Here is a 10,291-nt window from a genome sequence, read left to right as displayed (position 1 = left end):
CTTTAGCCTTCACAATCCGATCACGGGTAGCCGTAAAGGCTCTGGCGTCCAAGTGGTCGTTGTCACAACACATTAGTCGAATTCGTGCAAAGAGGGCCTCAACCGGATCGCTATTTAGGTTCTTAGTCAGCACATAACTGGCGCCTTCTTGAAGCAAGGAGCGTGTTGTTTCCACAATGGATTGCGTTGTGAATAGGAACGCTTCAAAACTTTCTTCTGGCCACCTTTGCCTGAGGCGACTGAACACGACTGACATTTTTTATCTACACAGTGAACTTGTTTTCAAGCCACAGCAAATGATGATCCTGTGGACTGCAAATCAGCGCCTTGTAACCATTTCCAGCAAAGGAAGTATCATGGATACCAAACCATTCCTTAATGGTTTTCATAAAACGAATGGTGATACCCGCGTCTTTGAAATGATTCAGGGCCCTGCCTCCACGGTAATTTTCCTGCAGATGTCGTAGGGCCGCACACACCTGTGCCGAGAACACTTGGACAGCACGCCGCACATTTTGCTTTTCAATATTTGTCGGATACACATGTTTTTGTGTTAGGTTGCGAGCAAGTTTCACAGTCATCGGCTTCTTATACTCGTACAGTTTCTGTACGTATGTACCACATATAACGTCGCAGCCATCCGTGAGCTGCCTTCCGAGGAACTGGCTTCGGATATTTTTGATCACATGGCAAGGGTCAAAGCTAAGAAATATTTACCAGTTAGGGTTGTGCGGGTGCGTGATAACCGTGCGCAAGGAGCCACTGCCTATGCGCTCGACATCGTAGTGTTTGCCGAGCACTTGCGGGTTACAGTACGAACGATGTTGAAACCACACGACTCGACTGCGGTGATCACTTCCTTCGCCCATTGTAAAAGGTCTTTTCCACTTAGCTGCTTCGTTAAATAATACGAGCAAGGTATCTTAAATTGACTGTTAGTGGCACACAGAACAAAGCACAAAACCCTCTTCGCCAATATCTCCTGCGTGTTCGACGAGCTAGCTGCTCCTGGGTCGGTCCTTAAAACCAAACACAGCATCTCATTTTTTGTCATAGATGCATTTTGGCTCAATACCGGCTTCGTCAGTAATTAATGATGACATATGCTGCTGCGAAGTGACGCTTCGCAAGCCAGTCGTGTTCGCATTGCAGCACTCATTCCGGTTGTGGTTGGACTGGGGCCCATGTATTTTTGGATTGTGCATTTTTCTGGTACGTTTAGGAGCACTGACCTTCGATCATGTTCATAATCCTTCGGTGAGAGAAATCTCCATATGACGCATTCTCTAATGACCTCTTCAGGGTACGTCAGATGTTGCTTCTCGTATCGTGCAATTTTGTGAACCAGGAACACGGCCTTTTTGTGCCCACTCCGGAGTCCTCCTCCATTTTTCTCAACGAAGCATACTGTTTGTTTGCCAGATATAACGCACTGCGCTGCTTTGCCTAGGCTAGTTTGTCTAGTAACTTCCGACTCTTGGAATGGTGGTATGCCACTTGAGAGCGAAGCCTCGAGATTTTGGAGAGGTACCGCCTTGCACTTTGGGGATCGTTGTTCGTGGTTTGCGTGCTCATGCTTTTGGTGTTTTCATGGTATTCGACAGACACATTTTCTTCCACTGGCAGCGGCTGGGCTTCACGCGTCATTTCTTTTGGAGTAGGTACCGGAGGAACAGGTTCCTTGCGAGGCCTTTTCGCGGGAGGCATCATGTCCGCCGATAGCCTTCGAAAACGGTGGGCCCAGCGCAAGGCAAAATATCCACCCTATTCCATGCATCCTGGGGTTGTCGTACTATATGGCCCTCAGTAAACACCAACACCAAGTTATATGAGCTATGGGAGGCAGCTCTGGCCAGCTCTGACCCTGGGGTTCAGAAGTATCTGATCTTTAGGGCCAAGACTGGGGCAGAGGAAACAGAGGCCCTGGATGGAGGGAACCTACCCTAGTTCCATCAAGACCTTTCAGTTCAAGTAAACGTTTCATCTCTCTCTCTCAAAAGCTTCTTTATGCGGCACCCAGAAGCGTAGTCAGTCAGAAGAAAAAGCTGGCTACACACGACCGTAGACGGTGACTTATCGTTAATAGATAAATCCTTCCGTCCAATGTTCCTTTGGCATTTCGCGCACAACTCTCTGTCACTTGGTGAAACAAAACTCCTGGGCTTTTCCCACGGCGCGAGCGGCAAAAGGGCACGCAGCAGTGCACAATTCGAGGCCGACCAGTCCACGTGTATCAACGTAACCCGATGCACCCTGGAAATGTTATGACGACGCAATAAGAAATCAACTAAGAAAACACAGAGTTTTAGCTGCCGTTTTTGACGGTCCGCTTCACTCCGATAGGAAGCGGGAGCGCTCCGGCGGAAGCAGCGTTAGCATAGCGGAGCCCCGCTCCGGTCCCGGAGCATGCTGAGCAGACTGAGAGAGAGGAAAACTTTATTGAGCATTTATATGCGTGGGGATGGCTTCTTAGTCCAGAAGTCCAAGCGTCGTATTCGCACGTTCCGCCCTCTCCGTCAGGATGACCTGGTCGGCGAGGTGTGCAACACACTGCCATTACGCTCCCGCCAGGGATTTCAAGCTGGCTGTCCCCGGCGCGGTGAGCGCGCCACTGGGAACTCGTGTTTCTTCAGTTAAATTATGAGCGACAGAACCACACTAGCGCTTCTGAATAGGTAAAGAGCTCACGCACCTCAACGAGGTTTAGAAAGGAAGCCAAAAGCGTTGACTGAAGCGCGAACCTACTTCTATGCAGCTCCTAGAAAGACAGCCTTGTCATGGCTATTCGAAAGTTGAACGGTTTCCTTGAAAATATTTAGGAATATATCTGATCGGCGACTGCATTATATTAAAATGGTTAAACAGGCAATAAACGTGGCATGTTGCCTGACTAAAGTATCATTTCTTATTTTTTCTACAGGATAACATCTTGGTTTGCACACGCGCAGGCCACGACCAGTGACGCGAGTGATTCCCCGTCGTGAGGGATACTGTTATTGCTTAGCTAAAAGCGTTTCTGCTGCCCACGATCCGGTCGTGTTGCGCATGCCGGCACCAGTGGAGCGGACTGTCAAATAAAGATGGAGACGGCAGAAGCACAACCGGCGCCTTCGACTGAAACTTGCTAACCTAAGTAGCACGATCGACCCGTATGCCGCTGAACTAGCTCGAACGCAATGGGGCGAATTTCGCAAGGACATGCGGGGAAACATAAGCATGCGCCGCACATGGGCTATACTACGGCATATGCTTGACCACACTCAGCCTAAGCAGGCCAGAAAATTTCTTTTGCAGTGCGCAGCCAGAAGTGGCGAAGAGCGGAGATGCCGAGCGGAACTATAGTGCCTAGAATATAGTATATTCTAGGCACTATAGCGGAACGCGTTCCGCTCCCCGCTAGCAGACGACGCTCGCTTTCCTAGCGCAACTCGCAACCGCAGCGCCGCGGTGGCGAGAGTCGCGGCCGGCCGCATTCTCTCCACGGCCGCGGCGGGGAGATACGGAACTGAAACTAAAGCGTGGCAAACTGTTCGCATGGCGACGCAGTGAAACATCCCCCTCGCGAGGGGCACGATCAAATGCAGAGCATTTCCGGGGGCGCACGACGTTAAGTAGTTTGCGTTACGTTAATGCTGTTGCACTTGTGGCCACTGCTGACGAGAGAGCGCCCGTCAGCAGTAAAATTGGCAGCCTCGGCGCACGTTGAGTCCGAGAGAGGGGAGAGAGTGTCCTTGAAACGTGCCTGGGCGCGCTATCGAATGTTGATCGCGCCGATAGCGAAACGTCTGAGCCGGGCATGTCGAGGCGAGCGATGCGGACAACTACGGACGTCAAGAACGGGTGACATCGTGAGTTAAAGAAATGCTCTGCATTTAAAACGGTGAGCTAAAACTCTCTAATCATACAACTGAATCGTACCACAAGCATACTTGGTGAGATATAGCAGCGAATGTATTCATTGGTATAGTTGATATTCCGCAGCAGATCTAAAACACGTGCGGCAGGCGTGGTCGGCTCACTCGGCCAGAGGCGATGCGTCGACAAAGCAAAAAGAGGGTTGGGAGAGTAGATGGTTGGTTCGAAGCACCCTCACTCTGTCAAGAATCTGTTGTATTGCTTTCTTTTTGGGCGCGCAGTCCGTATGAAAGTGCGCGCACACCGCTCCTCCAGTTCGGCCATGCCACGGCAGCTTGAAGACCTGTTGTTGTGATATCAGTGCAGACGTCATGAAGGCACACGAGATGGCGGGAGAATCAAAATTTTAAGGTAAATTGATTATTTCTCAGAGAATAAATCATCATTTCCTTCCGGACAAACGCTGATTGCATTATAAAACACGAAATGTTTCGAACAAAACAAATTTGAATTGTGTTTGCATGGCCCCTTTATATATTCATGATATACAGGTTCTAAACATATAAAGACGTTACTACTCTGACGACTGAGGAGATGTCGTTACGAGAGGGAATACCATGACAAAGCTCGCGGCGGCGGAAGCCGCGAGTGTTGTTTTTTGAGGCAGAAATACTTGGTGGCTGCTTCGTTGACTTGGTTTCCGTTTACATCGTGTCAGCTGGGGTGCCAAGAACATTCAAAGAATGTGATGGCCAAATCCTAGTCGTGCTTCCTGTTTATTTGCTATTGAATTTTTAGTTGAGCCTTGCGGCCGCGCTCGTCCCAATTCGACTAGCCCCACAGACACCCCACTCTTACGCTCATTCCGCTTACTAGCCTCTCTGCCAAGAGCCACCTGTTTGCCGCTTTTGGTAGATTTACCTCTCAAGGCGGCTCGTAATGCACATATGACTGCGGTCTACACTTTTTTGGCGCTGCTGTTTTCCTTTCCAACGCACCCTGAGTTACCGTTCCAGAGAACCATCTTCCGACCCTCGTCCTTCAGCACTGATGTTTTCCTTTTGCGGCGTGATTACGGGCTGTCTGTCTGTCTGAAAAACGTTTTGCTGATATATACAGGGAAGATGTTTGAGGTGGCCCGGAGGGCGCCACCTCCCACAATCACTACGTGGGCTTCTCATTACAGAAGCCCATTGGCGATCGCCGCGGCTCGGGCTCGGTCGACCAGGGCCTTCTGGCTCACTAAGTCGGAGAAGCCGAGCGGGGCTGCCTCCCACTCCTCCCGGGTGGGGTTGGGTTTTGGGGCGAGGTTCGGAGTTGATTGGCATGCCCACACCATGTGGAAGATGGCCAAAGACTTCTCTGCACAGTACGGGCATTGCCCTGTATAGGCAGGATCAAAGTGTTTTAAAACTGCCGGGTACAGCAGTGTTTTGGTGTAAAGACGGAGGAGAGTGCGTTCCTCTGCCTTTGTAAGGCCCTTAGAGGGCTTAGGATAAATTGCGTGGCCGAATAGGTATAATTAACTAATTTCTCGAAAAGTGAGGGCCAGTTAGGGTTCGGGATCCATTTCGTAAGGGTCTGAAGACGTTGCCCGGAGAGTGAGCGCGCGGGCAGCGGCGTCTGCCGTTTCGTTGCCTTCGAGGCCCATGTGAGCAGTAGTCCATACGATCGTTTGAGACGCGGGGGCCCCGAGATAGTCGCTATTTTGAAGGATGCGATACGCAAAGTGAGGAATGTACCCCTGTTCAATGTTTCTGCAGGCCCCTCTCGAGTCGGTGATGATGACTCGCGGCTCCTGGTCTGCGGCTGCTAGCGCAATGGCGACTTCCTCCGCATGTGTTACGTGTTGAGCTCTGAATGTTAGGTCATTCACCGCGACGTTTTGGTGGACGACTGCGGCCGTGCACCACCCCCCATGGTGAGGGCCGGAGGCGCCGACGTAAAAGATTCCGTGTTTGTTCCCATAGTGGCGGGCCAGTGCCTTCGCCCGCGCCAGGCGCCTGCCACTGTGGTCGTCACGTGTCATGTTGGCCGGAAGAGGGCGCACGTGCAGGGCGCATCTCCACACTTCGGGGATGCGTACGCGCTCTTCCGTTAGTGTTGTGTGGTGGATGTGTAGTCGGGCTAATAGGCGGCGTCCCGACGGCGTCTTTGAAAGTCTTGTATATTGATTAGTCAAGTGTGACTCCCGGAGCTCCGCGAAAGTGTTAACCGTCCTCAGGCTCATGAGGCACTGGTTTGACGTGTTTATCGGGAGGTCGAGGGCACGCTTGTACATCTTTCTGAGAATCACTTCGAGGGCGTTCTCGTCAAACTTGCGCAGGTGGAGGTAAGGAGTCGAGTAGAGGACTCGACTGATCACGAATGCATGCGCCAGCCGCAAGGCGTCTTTGCACCGTAATCCCCCGTGTTGGTTGGAAACCCGGCGGACCACCCGGCCCAGCTGCTCCCCCACCTTACGCAGTTTGGCTATTGTTGTATCTACCCGTCGATGTTTGTGGATAAAGAGGCCAAGTACTCAAATCTCATCGTGTTCGGGTATCGGGGCACTGGCCTGGGAGAGTTCCATTGTGGTGGTGCACTTAGGCGACGGGCGAATGTGCTCGCGTTCCAATTTTCCGAAAGAAAAAACAGCTCACGGGCAATACACAAGACTACAAGTACAACGAACGTTGCGTTTCTCCATTGTAGTGGTGTTTTGCTGTCTCGTTCGTCCGCTATCTTCAAAGCATGTTGCACCAAATGGCACAACCCTCTGCTGCGACAATTGTATTGTCGATTCTACGTACTTTCCCACTATTTTTGTACGCCTTCCATGAGATATACAGACTTTACGCTTCATCACCATCATCAACAGCCTATTTAAGTCCACTGCAGGAAGATGGCCTCCCCCATTGACCTCCACTCGCTTCAGTTCTACGCTGCCCGAGTCTATCCTTTGCCTCCGAATTTTCTTGTTTCGTCTCTCCATCGAGCCTTCCCCTTCCAGTCCCGTCTCTCGGTGTCTATTCTGTTGCCCTCGTGGTCCACCTGTGGTCATTTCGTCGTACTAAAATCGAACTACATCGTACTAATTCGTCGTACTACATCGTACTACAGGCGCGGCGCCTTATCATCCATAATGGGGTTCGATGCTTGTTTTGTGGTTTTAAAGCAAAGCTTTCTACCTCTACCAGCTAACGCTTCCTTCGTGGCGTGCGGGACAAAGATCTCCCAACGCGGCTGAGGAGGGAGAGGGCAGTTTTCATTCACAGAGCAGAGTGTAGATGGCGCAGCGAATGGTTGTTCTTCGTTCCCCGAGTGCTGCTCACCCCGGCGGGCGCGTCGGCGGGACGGCTTTATCGTGTGGTTTAGCGACGCTTGTTTTGGGCTGTTTTGGCGCAGCTTCGCTTTCATCGCGGGCTTAGTTTGCACGGCTTGATTAACTTGTTCGACAGCACTGTTGCAAATGAAGAAGAGGGAAAGCGGGCAGGGGCACGCGGCGCATTATCATCATTGGAGTAGTGTGTTCGAGGACAGCCAATAAAGAAGCACGGATCGCTCCGTCTAGGGCTCTGGGCCGTGACTCGCGCTATAGCATCCGCGATATCTTTGGTGCCGAAAGCCGGGAAATCGCCCTTCGGAGCATCTCCGCATGGCTTCGTCGATCGACCGCCTTCGAAAGACTCGTGGCATCGTCAGGAGAGGCGTCGCGTGAGCTCTCAACCAGCTGAACGACCTGCTGGAGCAGCCCCCTCCCGACGCGGCGACCCTTAGGTCCCACGTCGACTACATCGTGCAGCAAGACGCTGAGCTCACGGCGCTCAACGGGAAGATCGCCGAGGCAACAGATGATGACGCGCTGGAGCAAGAGCTCGAGGGAGCGGCAGAGTACAACCGCAAGGTTTCGTACGCCGTCTCTCGGGCACGGTTTCTTCTCAGAAATGCCCAGCCGAACGCTACCCGTAGCCAGCGAAAGCGGGACAGCAGCTGCTTCAGCCCATGATACAACGAGTATGTCATCATGCATCGCGACTGCGTCACGGCATCGGACAGTCGCCCTTCCGAAACTTCAGATTCCAGCGTTTTCGGGAATTCTGCACGAATGGCAAGCTTTTTGGGATCACTACAGCGTGACCATTCATGACAACGTCGAGCTAACAAAAATCGAGAAATTCAAGTACCTGCTGACGTACTTGATCGGCGATGCCAGGCGAGCCATCGAGGGTATCCGACTCTCGGAAGCAAACTACGACGTTGCGGTGAGCGCCCTCGTTCAACGCTTTGGCCGTCCAGAGTTGCTCATTAACGAGCATATCGATCAACTGCTGGCATTCACACCGATACGCAGCTCGATGGATATCGACAGGCTCCGCGAGTTGTACGACAAGGTACATTTCCGCGTCAGCGCCCTGGAAGCCCTGGGAGTTCCCCAAGAGCAGAATGCCGTGGTTCTCAACCGTGTGCTCCTGCGATGCCTGCCCGATGACATAACTTTCATGTACCGGCAGAGGGCTAAGGAATTGGGCCAAGGGTCGATTACTGGATCCGCGGCGGAATCCGCGATAAGTCAAGGGCAAGGTTGCCAGGTGAAGCGACGACTAGAGTTCTTGAGGATCCAAATTGAGATTCGCGAGGAAGGGAAGCAAGGGCAGCCTCTATCAACCGCAGCTCGTCGGTTCATCGAGAACACCGACTTGAACCCCCCAGGGCAACCAGAGACACCCGTTCCCGCAGCGTTGGCATTGACCGCAGAGACCCAGCCCTCAGCCACACCGGCGTGTCCCTTGTGTGACAGCCGCGGTCACAAGGTGGCGGACTGTCGGGTTAACCTGTCGGCGGCCGAGAAGAGGACGCGATTGCGCAACGCTCGCTGCTGCTTCCGATGCGGCAGACGCAACCATGTTGCTCGTCAGTGCAGAGGGTCGCGCAACCTGACCTGCAGTACCTGCAACGGGCGTCATCTCACCGTGCTGTGCGACGTGCTCCGGCCGGCTGACCACACCACGCCCAGATCAACGCCGCAGGTACAAGCTGGACAAGGGGCACTGCCAACTGCGGTGACGGCTTCGAGCGGGCACTCCGGGGAAACGTCAGTACTATTGCCGACCGCTCGAGCCTGGGCAGAGGGTGCTCGGCGACGTTTAGTGCGAGTACTTCTGGATACCGGAAGCCAGCGGACGTTCATTCGTCAGGATCTGGCTAAAGCCCTTAAATGCACTGTTCTCGACACAGAAGAGCTAGCGTTGGTAAAGTTCGGCAGGACAAAGGCTCACAAGATATTACGCTGCCGACGAATAGAGGTGACGCTACGTGGACAAGCTCGTGGAGATCGGGACACATTTGAAGCCTTGGAGGTCCCTAAGATTTGCTGGGTCACCAGTCCGAAACTCGATAGCGCGACAGTCAATATCCTCAGTGAAAAGCGGTACGACGCTGCCGACGTCTACCAGCCGAATACATGGAAAGAGGATGAAATCGGCATACTGGTTGGATCGGATGCCTACTGGAAGGTGGCCACAGGCAAAATAGACGAATCAATGCAGATCTCACAGCTGCAGAAACAGCTCTAGGTTGGACGATTCAAGGAACGCTAGGATCTACGGCTTGTAGATTTACTAGCGCCATGGTCCTCTCGGGTGGCACACGACGGCATTTAGAATTTGGCGCATGTACTGTGTGGCACCGGCGGAACTGCTGTTCTAGTTCATCGCATGAACCCGAGTCGCCTAATGTCTCCCTGAGCACTTGTAAGGGATTCAGAACGAAACGCAAAGTAGTTGAAGACGTGATGATGGAGAAAGCGGCGGAAGGAACGTATAGCTCTAGCGAGCAGACCCCGAAGCAAGAACCTGCCCAGAAAACACCCACTTATAAATCCGCACGTGGACGCAAGCAAAGTCGATACCCTGAAATGGCCCCGAAAGAATATGCACCTAAGGATCCGACGTCGAACCCGAGCACATTATCAAGAGGGCACCGTAAAGGCATGCTCGAGACGGGTCAGTTCTGGAAGTCCAGCAAAGGGGGAGGCGAAGACAAACCAAACGCCCAATGCGTGTTCAGCCAACCGTAAAAGTGCGCATGAGGAGAAACGCCAGAAACTTAGCTTGGGCAGCAGCAGCGAAGGAACCAACCGGCAGAGCGTAGAGCGCATCAGCCGTTTCTCAAAGCAAACCGAGGCCAAACAGCGCGCACAGCCATTTCTGTCTGCGGAGCCGGACCTTCAGGCTTCTGGTGGCTGCAGGAAACCTCATACGCTGGCCTGTAACCGGAAGGTTCTCACGCTGTTGACTCCCTACCCAAGCGAAGGAAGGCAGACGTCGAACACCGACGATGGAGTTGGACGCCATCGCGATCGTGATCCTGGGCGACAACGCTCTTCAATTGCAATGGGGACTTCGCCAAGTGTCACTGCCACAGTTTCATGTGCAATGTTGCTATGTAATAACTG

The 10,291-nt window shown here is 52.8% G+C and overlaps 1 protein-coding gene and 1 pseudogene across 1 annotated transcript; one reads left to right on the top strand and one right to left on the bottom strand.

Annotated features, from left to right (window-relative positions):
- Window positions 1-5,035: 5,035 nt before the first annotated feature.
- LOC144166142 (uncharacterized) lies at window positions 5,036-5,884 on the bottom strand (annotated as a pseudogene).
- A 1,608-nt stretch (window positions 5,885-7,492) lies between these two features.
- Window positions 7,493-9,410, top strand: LOC144166061 (uncharacterized). Its single transcript, XM_077695720.1, has 4 exons — window positions 7,493-7,551; window positions 7,615-7,746; window positions 7,970-8,929; window positions 9,221-9,410. The coding sequence occupies exons 1-4, from the start codon at window positions 7,493-7,495 to the stop codon at window positions 9,408-9,410; spliced, it is 1,341 nt and encodes a 446-aa protein (XP_077551846.1).
- Window positions 9,411-10,291: the final 881 nt, after the last annotated feature.

The sequence above is a fragment of the Haemaphysalis longicornis genome, unplaced genomic scaffold, assembly GCF_048455015.1.
Source record: "Haemaphysalis longicornis isolate Haplotype H1 unplaced genomic scaffold, Haemaphysalis longicornis Haplotype H1 scaffold_16, whole genome shotgun sequence".
NCBI classification, from domain to species: Eukaryota; Metazoa; Arthropoda; class Arachnida; order Ixodida; family Ixodidae; genus Haemaphysalis; species Haemaphysalis longicornis.
The sequence above is the reverse complement of the archived record's forward strand: the minus strand, read 5'-3'. Positions and strand labels throughout refer to the sequence as shown.

What these genes read in the sequence shown, in the direction of transcription:
- LOC144166061 (XM_077695720.1), top strand. Translation starts at nt 7,493, where the DNA reads ATGGCTTCGTCGATCGACCGCCTTCGAAAGACTCGTGGCATCGTCAGG. An exon ending in GAGTACAACCGCAAGGTTTC is followed by an intron (nt 7,747 to 7,969) that starts GTACGCCGTCTC and finishes GGATCACTACAG; the next exon opens with CGTGACCATTCATGACAACG. An exon ending in AGCGGGCACTCCGGGGAAAC is followed by an intron (nt 8,930 to 9,220) that starts GTCAGTACTATT and finishes CTGGGTCACCAG; the next exon opens with TCCGAAACTCGATAGCGCGA.